Genomic DNA, 25905 nt, shown 5'->3' on the forward strand with positions numbered 1-25905 from the left:
AAATGTTTCTGCAGGTGAAATACACCTGAGTGGACTGAGAATTTGGGAAGTAGAAGAAAGTTCTGAAAAGAAAAAATGATGATCATGATTACGGCCAAGTGTTTAAAAAAAAGACATGAAGGACATTAACTTTCTTCTCCGTTGTTACTATGGTCGATCTCCCACAGTCCATCACTATCCCACAGGTCGAGACCCCCTGGTGGCCTGGCGAACTTCCGTTGTGTTCTGAGTGAACTTGCAGCGTTTCTCTCTTGCATGTGTTTTGAAGTTTGCGTCCCGTGTGCTCCGGTTGTTTTTGTGATTGTCGTATTTTTCTCTTGCAGCGTTTTACTGTTGGATTTGTTTTGCCGTTTGCACGTGCCGGCCACCATAAAATTGCCTGAAATTTTTCTATATTGTTGGTCTGACAAATGTGCTTTGAATTTTAATTTCATATATCGAATGTCTGCTATTGACGATGCAATAAAACATCCATCGGTTAAAAAGTAATTTGTACTCAGTTTTTGTACTTAAGTACTTGTAATTTAAGCATTGTAACAGTACTTGTACAATTTTTCAGTACTCTTTCCACCTCTGATTATTTCTTCCTGGAAATACCCAAAACAGCCAATATGACCACATTGATCTGTTGCTATTCCAGCCGTACATGGTCTCCTCGTACCAACGAATTTCCACAATGCCTTGTAATACAATCAATAAACAACCACACATTGAGCCACCACGACAATACTTTGTGAAATTCATATTCATGAAATGTGTCTTTTCTTTACATCTTTGATGGCATTTTGACCAGTACTGCCAGGTCATGCAAGGTAGAACCCCTCGACTCGACTCAACTCTCCCTCGTCCTGCATATGGCAGACGTTTGATTTCTGCGTACTCATGTTGCACACATTTGGTGGCAAGATGCTCCGCTTTGATTCGACCCCAGTGCAGCAGTTTTCACCCTGTCGACCGTAGCTTTTATAACAAAAGAAGCTTTTACCGGAGTGTTCCGGTCGTTCTTCTGGTTGTACAGCACCATCGGAGGACACACAAAGCCGCCTCTTCTCTGCTTGACACGGAGGATGATGCAAAATAGTCTCTCTGCAAAGAATTCTGCGGTCTTCTCCATTCACTGTACATGTCCCGAGGCGAGGACCCACTCAAGGTCGCCCCGCAGAGTTCCCTGAGAAGAAGTCTTCCTTTCATCGTCACAGGGGCCAGGAACCCTGACGGGTCAAACGGGCTGTTGATCCCTGAAGGCACGCCAGGGTTCTGAATCTATGGAACACGCAATGTGAATCGTGGGTGTTCCAGAGGAATCTGGAACCACGCTGAACTGGGAACACTGGACGTAATCAGCCCAACGTCAGATTTACACTGAAGTGTCTTTCTTTGAATGGCACTGCGTGACCAACATGCTCCCCGTCGGTCAGTCCAAAGGTCGCTGCAAATGGAGGTCGTCATTTAACGGACATTTAGTCTGTCCTTTACATTTGTTTCATTTACATCCTTGCTGTAATGGAGGAGCGCCCCCAAGAGGCCGTGATGGAGGAACGGCCCTGCTGGAGTTGGAGGAAACCATCTTCCTCTTCTTTCCCCTGGTGGTTCTACAGCGTATTCATCAGAAGCTGCTTGCAGCGCTCACTTCTTCCTCGTCCAGCAAGCGCCAAAGAGAAAGAAGTCGCCGGTGAGCGTGGTCTCCGTTGCTCGGGCGAAGACCCTGGTGGCTATTTATCTTCGTCTCGGTTGTCGCCAAGTTAGTCAATAAACACGTTCTAGTGTTCTACAGACTATACTTTCTCATAATTTCTTTAGGACCTTTCAAATATACTATGACCAATTTTGACATAACATGCGATGCAATTTTTTTTTAACTCTATGCTTTCTACATTTTACTTTAACATAATATACACTACATATAGCATATTACATAAGCCTGCTTATGTAAATAACTTTGGCCTCATTAGCAAAACAAAAAACAACTTTGTTTTTAATGGTCAGTTCGGTGTGTTGGTGTTCTGTAGGAAGTCTTTCTCCCACATGGTCGCAAGGCGTCAAACTAATCCTTTTGGTTACGCCATCATGACAATGGAAGTTTCTGCTTTTCATGAATGTTTTATTCAGAACTGTTAAACAGTCCTGACGTTTACTTTGAATGTATTTGCTCAGAAAACACAAGTCACTATTTCTTGTCTTAAGATCCCATTTATTTGTAGTGCAAAAGTAGAACAGACATGCTACTGATTTCCAACTTGCCTCAGATCCCTGTGAGAAGACGACTATGATCCACGAGACCACTACATGACACAATCAAACTGCCTAAAAGTTAACCCCCTCAAGCCATGCAAATGTGCAGCAAAGAAAGTGACGCAACACCATAAATATCAACTAACAATGGAACTTCAGTAAAGAACAGAACAATGTATGAACACAACAGGTCTCTGGTCTGCGTCGTCATAGCAACCACGCACAGGGACAAAGTACAAGTCACTCAACAGTAGCGCTGATCGGGGACGGAATCGAAGGACTACGTCCGTTGAAAAGGGAAACGAACCATTAGAGATCAGAGTCCGACGTAGTGTTGATAAATGGTCTGTCACACACACAGCCGGAGATATTGTGTTCACAAAACCATTCCAGCTTATTTGCTTCCAGTTCAGTTACAATGCAAATGAGGTCCAGCGGTGGTAAACAGTCATATTATTATTATTATCATCATCATCATCATGGACTCAAACCACATTACGGATTCCAGTGTCTGCAGTAAAGTGTGAGGCCTTAAATTGCCTATATTAAAATGAGTGTAGAGTCAAAAGTAATGAGTGCAATTAGGTCCTTTACACAACTAAAGTTACAAACTTTGGGAAAAGGGGCATAAAAAAATAAATACTTTTGATGAAATCATCAAATTCATATTTAGAGAACTTTGTTCAGAAAAATTATAGGAAGGAGTCGAAGTACCATCATTGTATGAAAACGAGCCTGCAGTGTGACGTGTCGTCCAAGTATATTTGAGCCCAGTGAGACGGGGAGAAGAGGGCCGACACGTCGATAGAGGGAGCGTTTAGATTTCTGTGAGGCACTAAACAAACGCACCCTTCTAGGGAAGACTAGACTATAATTATGAATATTAACATTGGAGAAGATTATTCAAGTGGATGCAAAAAAAAAAAAAGGGACACAAGGACTAAAGCCAATAACACACACTGACACTTGTGGCCTTTACATCTTCTCAAGGTCCGTCAAATTAGAAGAAGAAGAAAAAAAAAAGGTCAAACTCCTCAAAACACAGTCATGACAACGAAGTTACAGGAAAATCCAAAACGAATGAACAAAACCAAAGAGGCTCAATGTGATAATCTGTATGTGACTTCGTCTTCTTCAGCACCTAAAATAGACAGTAAAACTCTACTCTCTCGACTACAGCATTTGAACAGTTCATCCTATTGAATAACACGAGAGAAAAAGAAAAACGTTAAAAACAGACCAACAGTCCAAGAGGAAATAAAAGCCAACCTAATAAAAAGGTGAGACGGGCTCTTCATTCATTTCTGTTTTTGTGAGTTAACTCCATCTAAATCAGCAGCAGAGTACCGCTCTCCTCCGGGAAAAAAAAGACGCTTTACCATTAAGTGCCAGCAGGGGGCAGCAGCAACATGGAGAATACTCTCTGAGGTGCAGCGATCCAGTTTAAATAGAAGGCATTAAGGCAAAGATACAGGGGGGCTCAGGGCACGAGTAGACCACGGATCACGTGAGGCCTCCCGCCCGGACCCCTCACCTGGGCTGGGGGCGCGTCAGGCCCCTCCTGGCGTTGGTGGACTGCCTCTGCTGGGCGAGGAACGACATGGCCTGGTTAGAGGGAGCGAGCCGCTCGCCGGTCACTTTCTGATGCCACACCATGCCCTGGGGAGGGAGAGGGGAAAGGAGCAGTGAACAGTGTGTGTATGTGTGTGTGTGTAGACGGTGCAGAGGAGTAAGGACTTGTGTTTCGTGCAGTCATAGAAAATCCCTGTTTGGCCGTCCATCTCTTTCAATAATAATAATGTACGAGACATGAAAACGGCAAAGTCCCTGTAGGCGCTCTGCATGTTTTTATGCATTCGTACACTCACTTACCATGTTGTACCATGCAGTAATGATGAGTTTCTCCTCCTGGTCATGCCTGGCTCGGCTCTTCTCGTAGTCGTGCTGTGAACAGATCATCGCGCATTAGTGAGATGCAGTGACCTACTTTGTCTCTTTACGTTGGAGAGATTCATACCTCCAGGTGCTTGATTTTTCTCTCTTTCTCCGTCAGCTGGTTCTGGAGGGCCTGAACGTCTGGAGCCGCAGCCACCGGCTGCAGCTTGGGATCCATGGTTTTAATCACCTGCGCACATTAGGGACATTGCTTTTTGAGATTAGTAGAGCAATCCAGACTCAATGAACGGTTAAAAAAGAAAACGGATTAGGATCCATTCAGTAGAACCGGAGAAATCTCTTTGTATTGCACACATTCTTCCTCCTTCCTCGTTGGCACCTGCATGAACAATTTGGCAAAACAACAGCGAATCCATGAGCCGGCTGTCACATCGCATTACGCTTGATGTGGTAAATAATGTGGTGTGGAGCCGACCGGATGAGCGAGGTCGGGTGACGTCACGTCTTTGGAACTCCACACCTTTTAATTTCCAACTTGGGAGTTTTCACAAAACAAAAACACGGGAGAACTTTTCTTTCCACCAAAACCTGTTATTTGATGGGTGACGTCGTCCTGGTGTCACTTAAACTAGTTTTAAAAACAAGTTTTATACGCCGAGGGCGACGTGTTCCCGCTCCAGAGGACTGACCGTTCTCGCCTTCTCCACGTAGCGCTTGTATCGCTCCTCCATCTGCTTCATGTCCTCGTCCTTCTTCCGCAGACTCTCCTGCAGCTCGTCTATCTTCTTTGCCACTGGGGGGGGGGGGGGGACAAAGCACGGGTGAGGAGGAGAAACGGGGGAACACTGGACAGGAAGCACAACTGGACTCACTGCTGCCGTCCACTTTGGGCTCGAGGTCGTCAATGACCTCCCTCTTCTTTTGAAGGTCCGAGTGAGCTTCATGCAGCTTCTCCCTGCAACAAACACAGGAATGTGCTGGTTGACTCGGGGACACGCGAGGGGGAATGATAGAAGAGAAGCAGTACTTACAAATGCTCCTCAAGCTTTTTCTTCAGCAAGGAGGACTTCACGGAAGGAGAGAGGAAAACAAAAACAACATCAAACTCTAAACTAACGCACAAGGCTTTCCTTAAAAAACACACAAGCTGCAAAATCAAGCTGGGAGTTGAATCATGGGCCAGTTGGACGAAGGGCCGTACTTACGATGGCCTGATTTTGGCGGAGTTGATCGCCGTGGGGGGGGCACACACACAGAGAGAGAGAGACAGGCACAGAGGGAGCAGGAGTTAACGCTGACTCAGCACAGCAAACATGGGTTAACTTCCAACACAACATGTACCAGTGGAACAAACAGTGCAGTCTACAGCCAAGCCGCTTCAATATACTCTGTGTGCCGTGCAGCTAGTCCGGTCTTCACATGCACAGTGGGTCTTGATTGCGATTCAACAGGCTTGTTTGAAATGAGGGGGGTGGGGGGGGGGGTTGGAAGGAGGTCTCCAGACTTACGTCCTCCGCCTTGCTGTCCTGCTCATGGAGCGCCTTCTGCAGCTCCTCGATCTGACAGCGCAGCTCGGAGATCTGCTGATGGTTTAGTCTGGGGAAAGAAACGGGGGACAAACTGTCAGGAGCAGAAAGAGCGAATGAAAAGGTTAAAGTTTAACTCGCTGAACACTACATCCCACTGGCAGCATTCTGCAAAACTACACAAGATTTTCATGCATGGCCTCGTCGATTGGTGAACGCCGGGATGAGCATCAGCACCTCTAAATCTGAGGCCACTGTGCTTAGCAGGAAACCGATGGCTCGGGAATGTGACCCCAAGTGAAGGAGTTCAAGTACCTCGGGGTCTCATTTGCGAGTGAGGGGAAGACGCAGTACGAGTTTGGCCGGAGAATCAAGCAGCGGTGTTGCACAAAAAGAGAGCTGCGCCGGAAGGCAAAGCTCTCAATCTACCGGTCAATCTTCATTCTTACCCTCACCTCTGTAGAATCTGAAATACGCTTTTTGAAGTAACCAGATTCTGTGAAAAAATTCTCGCGTGAGACCAATAGTCTGGTGACAAAGGTTCTGAAAACAGAATTGTGTCGGTTAGAGGTAACAGGAGAGCTGCATAGTAGAGTAGATGAAATTTGTACTGTAATTTAATAGTTTTTCATGGCATTATAACCGTGTTACAGACATGGCTGCGCTGCGTCCACAGAGGAAAGGTGCGTACTGTGGGTGGAAGATGTATGCAAAGCATCACGTGGATCTGTGTACTTGAGTTCACCCATTCCCCCAAGTGTCGATTCACTGCTTCTGCCCCACTGAGCATGCTCACTCCTCTCCTCCTGTTGCTGCTTCCCACACCCTGGGCCTGGTGTTGCAAGGACTCACACACACACACACACACACACACAGACACGCAGTCCACCCACATTCCCTCAGGCACGCACACACAGTCCTCCAGTCCAGCCCACACAGCTCAGTTGAGCACACAGTCCAGAGGGTGAGTTGACATTTAGGCAGACACCACTCCCACTATCAGCTGAACAGCCAGCTTAATGTCCAGGAACACACAGTATGGTGACCTAGACGGGGAAAGGAGTGGAACAAAACCTCAAACTATTACTTGAACTGCTTCACCTGTTCTGAGTTTCCAGGGCGTTCTTGCTGCGCTGAGCCTCTTCCAGCTCGGCCTGCACCTCCGCTAGTTTCTGCCTGTAGGTCTCCTCCTGGACACACAACATCTTGTTCTCGCTCTGGAGGCGCACCACCGTCTCCCTGTCCGAGGGAAAGAACATGTGAGGGGGGGGGGTCGAATACAAAGCGGAGGTCAGATGAAGCAGCTACAGAAGGTATGCAGTAAGGTATGCAGGGTCGGCCGCGCCTTCGTCCGATAACACGTGGGCCAAATGCGAAGCGCTCGTTGCTATTTCGGGGGGGGGGGGGGGGCGGCGCCCCTTCGACCATCGCTGAATGTATGTAGGGCGCGAGTGAGCTACTGATAGTGACACCAACTTAATGTCTGCTACGGGTTTAGAAAGGAAATCTCATCGGTTACGCTTCAACGCGCGAGCCCCCACACCCAGGAACAGCCCGACAGACATGACATACTTGAGCTCGGTGGGCATGATCTCTGCAGCGAGGTTTCCAACGGTGACACCACTGTCACATAAGCCTCCTGCAGAGAGTGGGGGGGGGAAGAGAGATTAAGTGTGTGCAAGTAGTTGAACTCGCTTTTCATCAAGTACCCCGATTTAAATATTTTTGTTTTAATCCAAGAATGACAGCAAACTGAAGCCAAAATCCCCCAAATACCACCAAGTAATAACTGATGGGGGACGAGGTGGATCAGCCTTGTTCAGCCAGTTAAAATGGCAGTCTTGTTCCTTTGTAGAGGGCGCCGATAGTGGATATTATTTTAGGGGCTTTAAAACATTCCACAGCAGCACGTTGCTCAGCGTTCGTGCTGGCGCCCCCTCCTGGTCCAGAAGCTTTCTACCCGTTCTTGTAGTCGTTAACGGGGTGTCGTTAAGACTCACCAGATCCACCGAGACCCCTCTGCTGCACCTGTGCACACCGGAGCTCGTCGTTTGTCTCTCGAAGGGTGTCTCTTTCAGAGATCAGACGCTGAGGAACGAAGCACAACGGAACACCTCAGCATAACGTCACACTGGTTTGGAAGTATTGAGCCCGTCGGATCTAAACATCCAAAGACGGTATGAAAACGGCATGCGTGGAATGGAAAAGCCAAACGAAAAGGCAAGCTCAGCTACCGCGTAGTTTAATGGTTAGTGCCAAATAGCCAAAATGATCCTCTTGTATGTATGTGGAGTCAATTGGGGGAGTGATCCATGTTTAACCCCCACAAACAGCGTGGTTCGGTTGCTGGGGGCATTAGGTGTATTCAGAGCAGCAATGACGTGCTCAAAAAAAAAAAGAAAAACTACCTTTAACTATAATGTCAGTAACTGTGGGGAAGTCAGATTCACATCGGCTCTGGGTTTCTTTTATGTGGCTCACCACACTACCTCGAAGTAGCACACAGTAAAAGTACACTCCCTACGAGTACAGTATGTATTTCTTAATCCCTCCCACGGGTTACAGAGGACATTAATCACTCCTGTCAGTTTGCAGAAGGTGCGAGAGTCGACACAGGACGTGGGAGTCCACTGAAGAATGACATTTGCCTGGCAGCAGCTCCTCCGGCAAGAATGCGCGCGCCCTGTCACAGCAAATGTTGCTCCACGCAGCGCCGGCATCGCCGCAAGTAAGAGCAGCGTCACTGCGTGCGACGTGGTCCGCGGACGGTGAGGGCCTCCGCTCGGACCGGGTGCTCCGACAGACGAACCGCACTGGCCGAGAGTCTCCCTTCCTTACGACTGAACCTTCGCTTTCCCGACAACGTTCGCCAACTCACTTCTTTTTCTTTCTGCAGGGCGTCGTACTTGTCGTAAAGGTTCTCGTACTCAAACTGCCATTTCTCAGCCTTCACGGCCTGCGCCGAGTGCCTGGTGTGGAGCTCGTGAGCCTGTGCAGGACGGGGGAGGGCACAGCGACAGGCGGGGTTGGAACAGGCTCTCCACACACCTACAGAAACGTCAGGCGGGTACTAGCACCCCCCCCCCCCTCTTACGGACCCACAGCTTGCCTGTCTCTTGAGGGTGTCCAGTTGACTGCGCACGGCGTTGGCCCTGCGCAGCTCCTCCTCCAGCTCGCAGGTGCGCTGCATGTACACAGTGTTGCGCTCCTCCAGGAGGCGCACCTGCCTGCGCAGGTCTCCCAGGTCCTCCAGCTTCCTCTTGTAGGACTCCACGAGCACCTCCAGCTGGTTTACCCGGTCAGACGAGTGCCTGTGGGGGGAGGGGGGGAGGAGTGCCAAGCTCAGAAATAATAAAATACAATAAAAAGTGAATCAGCGCTTAAGTGCTGGAAAGAAAGACCACTGTGACGCAGGCCGCTGTCGATGCACGAGCTTGGTATTATCAACACAGATGTCGGAGAGGCGCTGAGCGGACGTCTGCGTGTGGGCAGAGTGGGAGTTGTTTCTGTGAGTGCAAATTGATAATAGATGAACTACTGCTTAAAAAGGAGAAAGCTGGTGTTGTTCTGCATTGGCGAAATCCCTCGAAAAGATCAAATCTAACGATGTGTCAGTTGGTGCCTCACCGCTTTCCTGCGAGTATTCATGACGGTGCGGGATTGACTTGAAAGGGCGCTAGTTTCCCCTTGAGGGATGAAAGCAACAGCTCACGCAGTGCGACGGTGAATCACAAAAGACGCGTTTTTAATAGTTTCCGGACAACAGCAAAGCGCTATTGCCCAGAAGACGAAGCGCAATCAGGTGCTGCTCGTATCTGGGATCAATTACTGCTGGTTTTGATCTTTTCGTGGGGTTTTATTGACGGTAACAACAATGTAGAATCACCAGACTTCCTTTAGTGAGACAAGAGATGTACTGGTTGGTTTAAGTTTTTGTTATTCTCAGCCAATATTTACAATATGTTTCCCATTCTCACGTAGGAGGACGTTTTCACACTGTTGACTCACTTAAAAGAATTGCATTTAAACAAAATAATCTATTGTGTATTGTCCAACATTATGTAATCCCAAAAAGGCTGCGTTGGAAAGCTACAAAACAGAGAACACAAACGCCTTCAGCCATGTGATCCGACGCCCACCAAGCGGGGCTTTCTGCACCGCTTTATTCAACGCACCGGGGGGGGGGGGTTTGGAGGAACGCAACGCTCACCTCAGAATGTCCATCTCGTCTTTGAGGGCCTGCGCCTCCTGAGCCAGGCTGGTGAGCTCTTCGTTCCGGAGCTGCAGGTCGATCACCTCGCGCTCCAGGACCTCCGCCCGCACACGCATGTCGTCTCTGCTGGTGTCCAGTCTGAGAGATGGTTTCATTTCATTTATATATGCCAGAGAGTCACCGAGTAAACTGAATGGGCTTATGGTGAGATACTAAATGGGTCATAACGACAAAGCCAAAAGCATTGGATTTGCATTTGCACATGTTGTTATTATGCGGAAAAAACATCCATTATGGGAAGGCGTTGTGAGTGTTTGCTCATGCATTGTAACCCTGAGCCGTTTTCTATGGCAGCTCCAACACTGTGTGTGTGTGTGTGTGTGTGTGTGTGTGTGTGTGTGTGTGTGTGTGTGTGTGTGTGTGTGTGTACAGCTCATACCTGTAGTTCTCCTCCTGAAGCTGCTCCATCTGACTCTGCAGCAGCAGCAGCTTCTTGCCAGTGATGGCGGTGGCGGAGGCGTCCAGAGAGTCGCAGCGGCTCAGCTTCTCCTTGAGAGAGCGCGTCTCCGCGTGTAGGGAAGACTTCTCCTCCAGGGCCACCGACAGCTGCCGAGAGAGAGAAAAACGCCGCAAATGCGGTGTGTAGGAGAATCCAAAAGATACGGTAACGGACTGCTGAGAGACGAGTGACGGATGTACAACAAGTGACAGAAGATAAGAGGAGATCGAGGATGCATTAGAAAAGTCCTCCACGCTGTTTCGAAAAGGAAACAACATGGAGAACGGCGACATGAGCAACGGGCGTCTTTCACACGAGCAAGCCGGAGAAAAAACAAAACATGAGCACGCGGCTGAACCCCCCCCCCTCACACTTTTCATGCTCACGGGACCCCTCACACATGCTCTGGTGTCATTTCACATGCTGAAGGTTTAAGAAGTCAGTCAGCTGCTTCTCAACGGTCTCAGGCACACAGGACTTTGTCAATAGTGACGTTGTTAGCAGCAGCCTCGGGGTCAGAAACCAGATTCTCATGATTAAAAAACAGACAAATATGTAAAGCTGTTTGTTATACTGCTGCTTCGGGAGGGGGGGGGGGGGCATGATGTTTGTGTGCCAGTCGGGGGTTGGACAAGCCGCCATTCCGATACTAAAATAAAAAAGGGGGTGGGTGTACTTACCTGCTGGACACCTTTCCAGTTTGAATACGGCAAAACCCCACAGTGAACTTTAAGGACAGATTGCATGCTTTAGCTGAGGACCAGTAACAGTAAATAGCTTCCAAAACAACTCAAATGACTAATCCGTAACGCGTGGGCCTGCGAAGTAAACAAACAGGTGGGCTGAGAGCAGCACAAATTATTGTTGGCTACTGCTCCATCCCCAGGCAACGTGGCACTTTTATCTCTGTGTTATGCAACTATTGACTAAAATGCATCTTTGAAATGCACAAAATTAGTCCGCTTTCAGTCAGCGGTGCACAAACAAGCTGTGGGAACACAAGCAGGAGTACATGGCGGGATAATCAATAAGGGTCAGAGCAACAAACAAGAGAAAGAAAAAGGCTGCAGGCACACACATTCCACAGCACGATGCCACACAGCAGAAGTCGGCCTGAAGGTCAGCTACGTCCAGAGGTTAAATGAGAAAACAACTTCCATATCCACTAAATAGCTCGACTTTTGAGATGATGACAAACTGAAATCAAATATTAAATTCAAGCACTATTATGCCATCATAAAGTTAGTTTGGATTTAATGCAATTAATTCCCGTTGTTGATACTATTTGATTCTATGTCTCCACGTAGTAGGTTTAACACCGGGCTCAGCCAGGACAGTGACGTGTCGAGGTCAACGGTCGACCCCCGTAACACAGGACAACCTTCATCATGAAGCCATCTAGTCTTGTGGGTCACTGCGGGTTCAGCGGACTTTGCAGTCCTTTCCAAAAAACCCGGAATACTTCTTTTGGCAAGCGACAGGCTGCACAGCTCCAGCTCCTCAGCAAGGTCACAGACTTCCCTTCACTGCTGTTGTTGCTGTTGTGTGGAGGACTACAGCACGAAATCAGAAGCCCAATTATTGACCGATTTCTTGGCTACGCCAATGTTGGTTTGTGCTGCACCGTGAGCCGATACATTACGCTGCTCTTTATGTGCTGCTTGCTGCCCAAAGGATTCTGTGCCCTGTGGTATTGAAACGCACTTGACGTAACAAAAAATCCAAAGTCCTCAAACTTGAATGTCTCAGGAAACGTCTGCAGACGGTACTAACCTGGCGTTCCAGGTCTCGACAGCGCTGGCTCAGGTCCAACTTCTCGTCTGCCTCTTCGCTTAGGAAATAATACTTCCTGGACTGCGAACACAGAAGCAACACAACATGAAGACCGAGGGCAGACGACATACCAGAGGGAGTAAACATGAATCAAAGGGCGAAACACAAAAGAAGGATGTAAAAGATCTGCGGCAAAAAACTACATGAATCTTGTGTTGCGAGTTTCACCTGGTAGTCAAAGTCCCCGTATGTCTCTGGGCTTCCTGCTTCCGACAAAGGCTCCTTTGATAAGAGCTAAAAAAGAAAAAGGGTCACAGCAAAGTCAATGGAAAGCATGGAAAATAATCGCAACTGCATTGGGTTTTCTTTAGAATAATATTTTGTGTGAAAAAAACCTGGAACAGGTCAGTTTTTTTTTTTTACTCTCCCCATGCTCAACATTTCCAGCCCCCATGGGTGCAAATTAAAGACTAAACATATGCTTGAAATACCTCAGTGTCGGATTTCTGGGACTCCGTTCAGTCTTATGCTTATCCGGATTTCTTTAAATTGAACCATGACTAAGAGCCGGGATTAATGCAAAGCAGAGAGAAACCGAGCGGATGAGCGAGAGTCACGCTCACCTCCTGAATGGCTGTCATCACGACGTGCTGGACGGATTCCTCAAGTGTCATTATCTGCTGGATTTGCTCTGTGTTTGGGAGAAGACAACAGAGAGCCGTGACGGTGCAGCTGATTGCGGATTAACACAAATACTCTCAGAAGAACAAAACCAGCCCGAGTGAAGCAGTATTTTCATAGAACCAGTGCTCATCAAGCTCACGTTCAAATAAAACAAAATTATCACTTTTTGTCTTCAAAATGAAACTTGATGATTGAACTGCTGATTTTCTTTAGGTGTGAGAGTGCGGATGGGTGGTAATTCAGCACACGCACACTTTACCTTGTTTCTTCTCACAACTGACAGCACAGCCCAACACGAGCTGCACCAGCTTGCCCAGTTCAGTGACGTCTCCCATCTCTCCTATGAGGTTCAGGTCGGGCAGGTGCTCATCCGACACCTGGTGACCGAGCACCTGCTCGTGGGAGGTAAGGTGGGGTGACAGTTAGGATTAAGTGGGCTTAAAAAGGTGTGTACTCTACGTGCGATGGTTGGTGAAAGTTAAAGTCGTCTTACATCATGGTAATAGTCCAGCGTACTCTTTAGAATCTTTTTTAAGTTGCTGACCTGAGAGAAAAGAAAAATCGTAGTCACAATCTTGATTCTCATTTTAATGAGGAGAAATAAAGTAAAAATAAAGAAAGCCTAGAGATCTTGGTTATTCTAGGTCGCCGTGAGGTATTCTGTCACATCCTGCTGCTTCACAAATTACCTTGAGGCGCCAGTTGTCCCCGCTCTCCTCCTTGATCCTGCCCAGCCACGTCTCATTAAACCAGGCAGGGTCTCTGTTAACGAGAGCACAAGTCCGACACATCCCTGGATTTCAACATTGACACAAAGGCCACAGGGTGAAAAAGGTGACAACAACAGGCAGGGAGGGAGGGCCGGGGGGTGGGGGGGGGGGGCACAAGGATGCAGAATAATCTATCATACAATTTACAGTTGTTCAGTTTGATTTTCTTAAACCAATCATCACATTTTTTTTATTTTATTCTGACCAAATTTCTAATTAAGCTCACAGATTGCGCCGAAACACATACGGTGATAATAATAAAAATAATCCAGTAGCGGTGCGAACTTAACTTTAGGAGTGAAAGGATGAAATGTTGGAGAAGAAATGAAGACGCTGTAGAGATCACAACACCGATTGGCCAGACAGGTCACATCAATGATGTTTTACTTGCAAATATCACCTTTCTCCAATCTCAAAATGCTGGTCATGCAGTTCACAGTTCAGAATATTTATTATTGAGTTGACCAATCTTTTAACAACGCTGACCGCACAAATCTTTAAATGGTTCAAATTTTCCATAGATAACAGCATTTCACAATTTTGTGCAAATCACACAGATAAGCAAATGGGATCAGAAGGCCCGGAGTGGATTTCTACCAGCAACCCCCCCCCTCCCAACGCAGGCCTAAATCTAAATGACTACAAGTACAATATATATATATATATATATATATATATATATATATATATATATATATATATATATATATATATATATATATATAATATTGTATGAGCCCTTACATCCTGTGCAGCACGTGTCCGAGGGCCACTCCACTCGTCAGGTCCTGCTCGCTGTCGCATGACGGCACCTGAAAGGTCTGTATCTGAGAAGGGAGACATCAAGAGTTACTGGGGTGTCCTTATACGATGTTAGTCCAAAACAACACCAGACGAGACACAGGCATTCTGATGGAAGTGTACATGTGGGTTTTTCAGTGTGTATTAATAAAAACTTTAAAATGAACATGAACTATTCTTGGCCATTGTTAGAAATGAGTGGGGTATACTTCTTTTGGGCAAAACAAAGTTTTAGAACAGCTTTTATGTTACATAGAAGTGATACAAACAGAAAGGCCCAAATGTCACAAAAACAAAACAGGGTTTTGTCCAACTTGGTCTTTTTTTACACTATTTATATGGGACACTCAGATAGGGATCAGTCCTGCATAGACAGCTTTACATAGTGGTTGGTCTTAGTTCGGTCCCTGCGCTGGTCTCTTCTGGATCAGCACCAAACAGGTCTGGAGAAGTTGGATGAGTGCGTAAGTCCCTCAGCCCGCACCGAGCTCAAAACAGACCGTCAACAGCAAACATTGCCCAGCTAACCTTAGTTAGCTCGGCTGGCTAGCGACTGCTAGCTTCCAAACTCCTTTCTAAGCCCCAGAGCTGCGTGTGCGCTGACAAACCGGCCGGCCTCGTCTCCTCCGGGCGAGCCGAGGCCTTCACGTCACGTAAGGAGACGCTGCATTTGCCCCTACGTGGCCGCCACCTGATGCCACCTGTTAGCGCGGTTAGCCTCGCTAACGCCAAACTCACCCACGTCAGCAGGGAGTCACACAGCTCTGCTTTGTCCACGCTCATCTTGTGGGGCCTGTTGAAGCCCGCGGCAGCTGCGAGACGCGACGGGTTTTTTGGGCTCTGGAGACTTTTTTTTATCCCCGAAGTTTGTTACTCTCTTCTTCGGCTGTCCGCGTCAGTCATTGTTCAGCCGCGGCCTGTCGCGAGCTCGTGCCCCCCCTCCTCCCCTTCGCGTTTACAGTTATCCAACGGGGCTTCCGTATTAAAGAGCGTTCCCATGGAAACGGATTATGTTGTTGAGTTGTGGGTCAGCTCGTCTGGTCGTGATATACAATGATAATAACGAAGACAATAATAACCTGCGGTCGTTTTAAGCTCTCTGTGTGTAATCGCGCAGAATCTTGGGATCTCGGACGCCGGTGATCCAATAAAGAAGGTCATGACTTTGATTTAAATTATTCATAATTTAACGTTAGCAACAGACAGAGATAATGGGGTACTGATAAATACGAACAGATATCACAAATACATGCATATCCCAAAACCAGAATAAGAGAAAATGTGAATATAATATCAGGAGTAACATTTTCAAAAAGATACATTTACATACCCCCTTTTAAATCCACCAAAAGAGCACCTTAAAAAACAATATTATCTGATTGGACTAATAATCAATGGCAGCGGCCAGCAGAGAGAGCTACCAGTTAATACCTTCGACAAGACAAAGGGAAAATAATCAAAACGGTGAGAATCACTCTTCTTTTCACCAAAAAACCACAATGGGGCCTTTTTCTCTTCTGCTATTTGTTTAAAGAAGAAACGAACAACATTGAATAGAAGCCAATATCTCTGTCGGAGGCAGTTTTATTTTGAATGTACTCTTAGTTCCTAAAAACACCACTGGATGGCTCTAGCCGACAAACAGCCATTGGAAACAGCTCTACGCACAACTGGCCGACCCCTAATCTCTCTGCCTGTGACAGATGTTTTGTCTTTAAGTCTTCAGACTTGTTCTCCAAGTAGCCAAAAATGTGATTTGTAGGACAACAGGGAAAATATAAATCAAATCCTTTTTGTTTTATTGGCATTTTTTACCAGTTCACCTCCAGTGTGGGAGTGCACTACTGACCAGGTCACACAAGTTTGTGATGACACACAGCTCGGGAAAGAAAGCGTTAGCAGGTTTCTGTCAAAAGCCTCGCTCGTGTATAAACAACATGATGTAACCCACGTACACGCTTTTCCCTGGTAATCTGCACTGCTCCCTGTACACACGTCTCCTTCCTGCGCTCCTTCTGGCCGTCACACATCAAACTATGGTGACCGATCACACAAAAAAAACTGCCCGCGTGCTTCCTGTTTACTCCGGCGAACCCGACAGTGTGTCCCGAGTCCACTGTGCGGGCTGAACACCTGCATGGGGGACAAAATAGTGGCTGTTTCCGTTCAACACGAGTCCCCATCACATTACATCTGGCTGCACCGTATTAGTCTGACCAGAGTTCCTGTTTGTCAAGATGGTTTTCCAGCCGGAGGAATGCTTTTGTTTACCCACTCGTGCCCTCCGGCCATCGTAGCTCATACCTCAATGACACCAACGCCTCATATATATCCTGTTATTATGTGTTTTTTATGATTCCTTTTCGTTTTCATCTGTTTGGGCATGTCTTCAGTCCCATCGGAGCAGTTGTTTGCTGACAAATGGGTAAATGTGGTGGTGGATGTGTGGGGGGGGGGTCTGCAGTTGAGTAACCCAGGACTGGATGAAGACACCTGGGAGGAAGTGAGGTCCATGGCTTGTGGAGAGGCTCAGCGGCGACGTTAGTCACCCGTGCAGGGATAGGTCAGGGCTGACTAACGCTGGAGTGGCGGGAGGTGTGGTAGGGGCCCTGGTGGCGGCTGACTATTTCTGGCCGGGCTCCTCTTCCTCCACGCTAATTCCTCTTTTCACCCGTTCTCTCTCTCTCTCTCTCCTTATTCCCCAGATGTGTTTCCTTCCTGAAAGTCAAAAGGCTTTACTTCTCCTCTTTTCCAACCCCACACTGACGCACTTGCGTCCCTCTGGGGGGAACTGGCAGGGCCAGCAGAATAGATTGAGCAATAATTCCTTTTTTTGAAGATTGCGGTTTTGTTGTTTGGAAAGAAAACGGGGATAGTTCCTTTTTTTATTTCATTTTTTAATTCATTGGGTGCAAAGGGCAAACTATTTACTGCATTCTGCACCCTGTACGAGGTCAAATGTTTTGGTGGAATTCTTCTGGATGGTAGACAGAAAATATGTGTCTTACATATTTTCTTTTATCCGCTAAAATGTGTGTTGCTTGCTGTTTCTTCTGTTGGATGTCGGAGTGTCACTCTGCTGTCCAGAGAGTTTGACAATTTGTTGAAGGAGGAAAGTTTCTCGGTGCTCTCTTTAATTTCCAGTTTAACCAGTTTATGTATGAGCTTGATTTTGTGACATAACAGCTGCATCTTAATATTTAGGCATTAAGACTTGGTGTCCATTTGGACTGTGGGCGTGTGGTTTGTTTGGATTTGATTGACAGCAACACATCAACCCAACAACTGCCATCACTTTGTAATGAACTTTTTAATTAGAAGAGCACAAAGAAAAACTGGAATATAGAAAATATGACACAACTAACACTCGCGGGTGTTGCACCCCATTGTTTATAGTCAGAACCTGATGGAGAAAATGACTTTTCAGGACTCTTATGAATATGAAAATATGCCTTTCCTTGAAAAACAGAACATATCAAGTACAAATTATTAGACAAACAGGGACATTTTTTAAATGTCTTAATATATGTCTGGAGGGGGATCTTTAAGTAGCTTATTTTTGTGCCTCGGTTATATAATAACCGACAACCTGTGAGAACATATAGGTCTGTACTTGGCTACATACAAATGGATAATTTGCTGTAAAGAGCCAAATGAAAAGCTGCACCTTTTAATGAAAGAATGCCAATGATGTGGGGCTGTGCCCAGGCATTTGGAGCAGGAATGTGTTGGATAACTGGCAGCAATTCACCCCTCTCCTCCCCCCTCACAGCTCTCCCAGGTGTGAGGACAACAACGAAACCCCGGGACAGAGATGGACGAATAAACAAGAGGGCGTGAGGGCCGCAGGTGGAAAACAAACCACCACGAGAACGATCAGAAAGCCCCTTTTCTAGACACGAGATCACCTCATATGGGTCAGGACAGGTAAAACAGACATTTATGGCCCTCTTATCTGCTGTCTCCACCCTCCCCTTCACACAGATTTATGGCTTCGGGGCGGGCAGGTAGCCAATAATAATCACCTCTGGAACATAGCGGGGAGTGCTCACTTTCAAATATGTGCACGCGAACGCAGGCGGCTTGTGGCCCCGTAGGAACGTCTGTCTGCCTTTGAACACGGCTCCTGAGATCCCCGAATCGAATCGTAGCACATACATACAGCGTGCGTGGACCACATGCCCCCCACGCGACAGAGTGCACGGCCAGTCAGCTTCAGCCCTCCGCCGGTGACTCAGGGGTGGTTGTGAGTGTACCACTCAGAAAACAGCAAAGGTTTGCTGGGTTGTAGAAATGACCCCCACTTATTGATCCACATCTCATTGTGACTCATGGCGACAGCAGGGAACTGCAGCAGTCAAACCCCACCCTGTTCTTTTCCAGGCTCGACCCCGTGTAAACATGGAAGCAGAGGCCGAGGCCGAGGGTGAGGCTTGAGGGTGAGGATTGAGGGTGAGGATCGGTGGGCTGTGATGTAGCGGCACGCCGTCACAACAGCATCCCTCGCTGTCAGCGGCAGAACGCGTGTGCTCTCACTGCAAAATCAGGTTTGGTTTTGTTTCTTCGATAAGTCCCTATGTCAGTCTCGGCCTCGCTCTCGCTCCACGTCTCGCTTTCTGTTTCGATGGCTCACCCGTGCTCTCTCTCTCTCTCTCTCTCTCGCACACAAACAGGCAGCACATGGCCAGCGTGAGTGAGTCACATTGGTCTGGTAACGAGAGCCTCCGCTCAGGGAGAGTCCCTCCATGCGTCCTTGGGACTGGGGCCAACCCCCTTTGAGGGTATCAGGTGCACCGTTCCTCTGGGCAATGGGAGACTCGTCGGCCCCCGACCACCGAAAGTAGCCGTTTCGCTGCCGTCGCTGTTGTTTTGGCTCATTTTCATACACGACACTAGTTCTTCTAAAAACAGAATTACTGTCTATGAGACGTTGGGACTCAAGGGGACGCGGCAACTTGGATGTCTCGCTGACATGGGCTCGGGGACAGTGCGCAGAGAGGGTCGACCTGCCCGGAAGCAGCCAGATGTGTGCCCCCCCCCCCCCTCCCACCCCGCTACACGCAGTACACAATGTGACTACAGTATGATGAGACAGGCTGCCTGTAAGGACTTGAACTGTGCCTACTTTTCAAAACAATCTAAAAAACGTCCAAGTGGATTCCTGCACAGATAATTGCACAACCCATTTGATGCCTATAAACACAGTATATTAGCTATTTTCTAGTTAGTGTGAGGCTGCACAGCAATGTTTTAAGCTAAAGGCTAACATCAGCCTGCTAACGTCCTCGAAATGACAATAAAAACACGTGCAACCTGTCTTGGTTTGGTTAATTAGCATACAAACCTTTGCCGATCAACCCCCTAATACATTGTGCAGCTGAGGCTGATGGGAATGTTCCCTTGTCTTAAGGTCAATGGGTTTCTTTAGTCAGCTCTTGGATGAATGCCTGTGGTTAACACAAGATATTTTAGAGGTTTGTTTCATGATATAAACAAATCTATAAATGTCCCTCTCTTAAATTCTGAAGCTTTCACATGTTTGAAAAAGAGAGAGACCACAAAACGCCATCACGCCGACCAGCTCGCTCTTCACGCCCGTTTTGTGTGGGATTGTGCTCACAGGTGCATCGCGTGTTGACGTGACGTCAGCTTTTTAATCCTGCCGACGGGAATCACGCTTAAAAAAATCAAACGAGTCGTGATTAGTTGTGAGTCTGTTTTCCTGCAACAATCCGTAATCCAACGGAGGAATCCCGTTGACCTTTTGTTGAGAGAACCGTGTCAATGGCATCCAACCATTCATAGTGAATCGGGTTGCAGTAGTTACACCAGTATAAACACTTTAACGCGGGCTAATTCACGTCTGTTTATTTGATTGGCATACCGGGAGCAGCTCATCGCTGTCATACCTTCGCAAGTACTGTGTAATATCTGCAAATATCAGCTCTTAAAGTGTGGCTTCAAGGTGTTTGAATAGGCTGTTATTTAGTGGTTGTGAATCCAGTTATTACAGCACAGAACTAATAGCAGGTTGGAGGCTCAATACTTACTCCTCCCAGCACGTGTTCACAAACCAGGAAACACGCCTCATACCTCGGCCAACCGGAACAAAGACGGAGCACGCAGTGTGCTCCACCTCTGCTCAAAATCCAGGTGTATTCTTTCCTCCACCCTTTTCTCCCTTTCAGATATACTCCCCACACACCCTAAAGGTATATTGTGTCCTTCAAGCGCGCTGCAAGTTTAACCAGACGTGGTGGAGCGTTAACGCTGTTTTTGGCAGGATTGGCGGGATCAGGGTGTGTGTGGTTAACAAGACTGGGCCTGCTGGTATGCCCGCCCTGCCAGTAAAGAACGGCGTGATTGTCAGTGTTATTGCTGAGGCGGTAAATTTTGCGTGTTGGACGCGAGTCCCGTGTTAGATTCTGACGTGAGGGATTAATACGGACACCATTGAGTCTTTCGAACCCCACCTTTAATGGAGTATTGTGTTCAGACAAATATGAAGCTGCGTGAACCTATATTCTTCAGCAGCCGCCGTTTGTGGGGAGGCCGCCATTCTTGACCGTTTGCTGGGTGTGACACCAAATTCTGATGGATCGTCAACACGTGTCAAAAAATAAGTCAACCACACCTTCAACCTTGCACAACTTCCCTATTATTTTCGGTCCGCACACACTCGGCAAACACACCCAAACAATGTCCACCCGTTAGTCCTCTTCAGCGAGTCTGGCTTAATTGACACCCTTCCTTCACTGCACCAAATTGCCCGGCCGGGCTTTGAGGGCAGAGAGCGGCTTGTCAACAAGTGTGGCCTGAGTGAAGCCGCGGCCCTTCACCCAGAGTGACATCTACCTGACTCAGCAGCACGTAGGCGCTGTTTACTGGGCCTGTCCACCACAATCAACACGCCTGCATCTGGCCCGACTGTTATTCCGCTGTTGGGGGAAGTGTACGGGGATGCGAGCCCCCCCCCCACCCCCACGCTTTGTCCTTCCTCATTCACATCAGGACGCGGTCGGGCACCCGGGGCAACTCATTGGCTCACACGAACAAACGCTTATTCGCTCAAAACACTGTCAGAGTATTTGCAGGACTTGTCCTGTCAAATTGAATTGGAGCTTCATTTTGGTTGCGTGTCTACCCATAATGCACAGCAAACACAATTACAAATCAATTTTCCAATCATAGACAAAGTTGCAATGAAAATGAAAAAGAAGATGCATTTTGGTCTGCATTCATCTTATTATTATTCGCTATTCTGCGAAACGTGACCTTGCAGAAGAAGAAAATTGAGTGCATTTTTACTTTTCTAACATGATTACATACATATATGTATTTCTCGCTGATTACTGCTTTCTTGCTGATTTGGTCTATTATGTATATTGTACTCCTGCGTGCACGAACTGTGCCCATTGCTCACATGTCAATCGGCCATCTGTCTTTAGCTGTGTCAGCACAAAGCTAGCGCGGAATTTCCAACTGTGACGGACTCATTCAGACAAGCACCTAAAGTGACTGATCCGGACGCAGGTGAGCCGACTTGTCCCCTCGGCTCACGCACGCGAGTGATGGAAGGACCCCTTCACTGACTGACGCGCCGCCAGACGCAGCCGGCTGGTCACCTGAGAGAGTGAAAGCTGCTGAGCCCACATGTTGTCTCGTTTCCCAAGCATCCATCATCCAGTGTGAACCGGCGTTGAGGTTGTCATGTCTCTGATCTCCGTTGAGCAAAAAGCCAGTCGGTGACTGAGGAGCCGAAGACCGAGTCAACGCCCTTTGAAGTTGTGATGGTTGCACGCGCAGTAGAAGGTATGTAGTCCCTACAAAGAGACAGACACACAAAGAAGTAGTTATAGCACCGGTGGTTTGGGAGGTAATTACAGGGGAGTGAATGAATGTTCCATTTGAAAGGTGTTTGAAAAGGGAGTTGTCATGCAGGATTAGAAGAGATAACGTCCTGTTTTTAGGGTCAGCACAGGGCATGCTCTCCCTAACCACAGAGCGCCGGAGGATCTCGCTCCCTCTCCCAGCTCACATCTACATACGTGGGATAACGTGTCTGTTATTATCCACGATTTTATTGTCTCCATCTGGGGTCATTTTAAGGTGTTAAAAACATTCGGTGAAGTTCAAAAGTTCAACATAAGAGACAAAGAGTTAACTCAGTTTGTAAATACAATAACTATCCTTTATGCATAAAATGAAATGAAATAAAAGTGTTCTTATACTAATATTATTATTGTTATTACATAGTTGCGACATATTATATTATTATGCTATTGCATTATTTTTAATTGAAAAATCGTTTGTGTTTCGGGTTAAAAATGTTGTTTTATATGGAGAAAACATTGAATTATTAAAATTCTCTTGAATAAAATTCATCATTAAATATTATTGGGTCATCTTCAGATTCAAACTTTGAATGAACGGGCTGGTTTTAGTGTCCACCGTTAAACTTAAGGTATGATTTAAACTCATGGAACCGCCTTTAGCCGTCTTCGTAGGCAACGTGTGTGTTGATTCATGGCTTTGACTTTGACTTATTTGTTGTTTCTTTAGTAGATGACAGAGAAAACGTGTGCATGAAAATAAGTGGTGTTTGACATCATTATGACTTCCCTTGAAACCGCTGTGGTGAAAGTCAGTTAAATAGCCACGATTTAAGACGAGAAGCTAAATGAACATCGGCAACCGACAACATCAAGCTGGTAACAAAACGTTACATAAAATTAAACAATGTCACATAATCTATGAACATCCATTGTGTCCCACACAACATACACACAGTTTCAAGTAGGTTAAATGCCATGAAATCACCATTTAACTCCTTTGTAAATGGCTTGTTTGAGCACCTAAAAGAGTCTGTAAATAGAACACAAGCCAAAGAAAACAGTGAATGTTCAAGTGGCTTAAAAGAGTTTGGTCTCTTAATATCTCTTTTAGGAAACATAAAACTAAGCGGCCTGTTTGAAACAATCCTCTAATCCCTATTAGATTACCGGTGAGTTGATTCGGCAGTTGGCAAATCCCAGCATCACCACTACAAGCCGCTGGTATGAAAGGCCCGCGTATGATGCAGAACAAAGGCTTATCTGTTTCACAAGCGACATCTATTCATGTCTTCACCCTCACCGCTTTGAAAGAAACTTTCAAATGTCCGCATAATTAGTCTGCTTCGCTGGATTTGGCCCCCTGTGGGGGGTGAAACAATCCCACAGACCAACATTCACCCAGCAGCTTGTCAAGAAGATAAACGTCTTTGACTGGAGAGAGCGGACAAAAAAAAGAAAAAGAAAAAACGGTATTCCATTTCCCGTAACCAGGAAAGGGGAGGGAGGGGGGGGGATGTTTGGGAAGTTTGGTGAGTCATCACTTTTCTTACCGGTGATGCCCTATTCTGGCCCTGTGAGGAACAGCCTGAATAACTGCGCGGCAGATTGCCCCGTCATGCTTTCAGTGGCCCTTCTGCAGTTTGGACAAGCGTCTCGCATTGAGAGTCGCAGCTGTCTGAGCGGCTGTCACCATCATAAGCTCTCTTTGTTTGCACACACGGATTCTTCACTTTGAAACCTGAGGAGGTAACAAGTCCAGACTTACAGCATTAAAAAAAAAAAAGGGAAAAAAAGAAGACGCATGCAAAGACTTGAACTGCTGCTGGTTCAGAGCATCAGTCTGCCATCAGTTGAATACAGTGGGTGAGATGAGTCACTGGACATCGGCCACCACGCTGAGAATTTATTACTTGATAACTTCTATCTAGTGTGACAATAACATGCTGACGAATGCTTATAAAATGATGACGGGGCTCAAATGTGGGAGCACTTGCAGCAGTTTTAGGAGCATTTCATAATGGAAAGTGCTTAAATTCTCACAGGGAAAACCACAGCTTTTATTGCTCTGCTTTCCTCTCCTATTTTTGGGGTCAGCTCTTTTGTGTAGCCACTCATTGGTCCTTAGAGAACTCGGTTCCACTAACTGATCCTCCACATCATTTTGCGGTCAGGTACCCTCCCTAGCGGGCCCCCCTGCACACCTCACAGAAACACCCTTAAACCTTCTATTAGGGGCCATCTGGCTCCAGGGGTCGAGACTCACACACACACACACACACACACACACACACACACACACACACACACACACACGCACACAGAGGATATTTATCACTTTCAAATCACAGACTCCACAAAGGATGATGTCACCGGCTGTCACACAACAACGCTCGACGAAAGGCCGGCCGGCCCCACACGCCCCTCACTTTGACCGCAGTGACCTCACTTGATTGATAGGCCTCCGTCTTACTGGGCTCTTTGTGGCACAGCGCGGCTGCCGAGCATGCGGCACACGAGGCCCCGACGCTGCTGCTGATGCTGTTGCTGCTGTTGATGACTAAGAGTGAATAATCAAAACCGGCACATAAAACTGGCGTGCTTCACAAAGACGGTCGCTGCCATCAAAATGCCATCGAGCACTTGATACAAGGCAGCGCTTGCTCCCGTCAGCTGTGGCGTAACAGTCGGCCTGCTTGTGTTGTTCTTTTTGGACAGCGAGTTGAAAGCCGCACATGCACAGAGTCACATATGCTGCTTGAAATACGTGAGCGAGTGCTCCGTATTGGCTGGTTTGGTGCACAGGGGCCTCATCGGCTCGGTGTTACCTGTCCGGTTCCATTTGTAGACGCACCGGTTGTTGTCAGGAGGCGTTTGTCCATCATCCCTCGCAACAACATCAACATGGTGCCCCGCCCCTCTCCACCCCTACTGATTTGTCCCTTCTCCCTCCAGCGTGTGTGCGCCATTGATTTAGCGATAAACTGATCCTGATTAAACGTAAATGGCGTCTAAAAAAACACAACTCTTCTCATCACTGAAAGTAAATTCAGGCCAAGTGACACACACACACGCACGCACACACACACACACATGCACACACACTCACACATGCACACACACACATGCACACAGTAATAAGCCTGAATTGAGTTAAGAGCACAAATCCTGTCCCATGGCAATTACACACCAGCTTCTTTGCTTTTCCAGTAAAAGGAAAATAACTTACAACAGCGTTGCGGTTCATGTTTTCCCCTGTGCACACACTCACACATATTTCACTAATGCATTCATCAAAGACCTTCCGTTTGAAATATTTAAGAAAAGCAAAAAACCTCAGCAACCTCAACCGTGATTTATGAAAAACAAAATCCATTACATCTCCAAACCCCTGGTTGTGGTTTTCCTTCAAACGGGTGCTTTGCTAGCTGACTCACTGGCTGAAGCACAGCGGATTTCCACTTCCACTTTGGCCCGTTTATCTGAAACGCTACAGAAAAACAGTGAGACGGAGGAAGGGGAATGGAGGGAGGGTGAGATGTGGATCTGGAAGCTATTAGAAGCTGGCAGCTGCGGCCTCAAGTGGTCGATTCAGAGAGAGAGAGAGCGAGATGAGGCTACGGCACATGATTGCCATGGTGAATTTAATATCTGAGCATGTGCAGGTCATTAATGCAGA

The 25905-nt window shown here is 47.1% G+C and overlaps 1 protein-coding gene and 1 long non-coding RNA gene across 4 annotated transcripts; one reads left to right on the plus strand and one right to left on the minus strand.

The window, feature by feature from the left end:
- Nucleotides 1–2170: 2170 nt before the first annotated feature.
- hook2 (hook microtubule-tethering protein 2) lies at nucleotides 2171–15399 on the minus strand. 3 transcript variants are annotated; one of them, XM_078084566.1, is made up of 22 exons: nucleotides 15133–15399; nucleotides 14338–14420; nucleotides 13513–13585; nucleotides 13317–13367; nucleotides 13083–13215; nucleotides 12763–12830; nucleotides 12368–12433; nucleotides 12140–12220; nucleotides 10307–10473; nucleotides 9865–10005; nucleotides 8764–8965; nucleotides 8533–8643; nucleotides 7655–7742; nucleotides 7227–7293; nucleotides 6756–6893; nucleotides 5637–5724; nucleotides 5160–5194; nucleotides 5001–5083; nucleotides 4818–4921; nucleotides 4250–4357; nucleotides 4105–4176; nucleotides 2171–3891 (listed from the first exon to the last, which is right to left on the minus strand). In XM_078084566.1, the coding sequence occupies exons 1-22, from the start codon at nucleotides 15175–15177 to the stop codon at nucleotides 3763–3765; spliced, it is 2133 nt and encodes a 710-aa protein (XP_077940692.1). In that variant the 5' UTR covers nucleotides 15178–15399; the 3' UTR covers nucleotides 2171–3762. The 3 variants fall into 3 exon arrangements, with proteins under 3 accessions (XP_077940692.1, XP_077940693.1, XP_077940694.1); XM_078084567.1 differs by having other exon boundaries at nucleotides 2171–3883; nucleotides 4103–4176; XM_078084568.1 differs by having other exon boundaries at nucleotides 13513–13616; nucleotides 15133–15345.
- A 7-nt stretch (nucleotides 15400–15406) lies between these two features.
- Nucleotides 15407–19710, plus strand: LOC120827705 (uncharacterized). The gene is made up of 2 exons (XR_013451425.1): nucleotides 15407–18941; nucleotides 19068–19710. It is a non-coding gene; the product is annotated as an uncharacterized LOC120827705 (long non-coding RNA).
- The last annotated feature ends 6195 nt before the right edge of the window (nucleotides 19711–25905 follow it).

Source organism: Gasterosteus aculeatus, chromosome 11 (assembly GCF_964276395.1).
Source record: "Gasterosteus aculeatus chromosome 11, fGasAcu3.hap1.1, whole genome shotgun sequence".
Lineage (NCBI taxonomy): Eukaryota > Metazoa > Chordata > Actinopteri > Perciformes > Gasterosteidae > Gasterosteus > Gasterosteus aculeatus.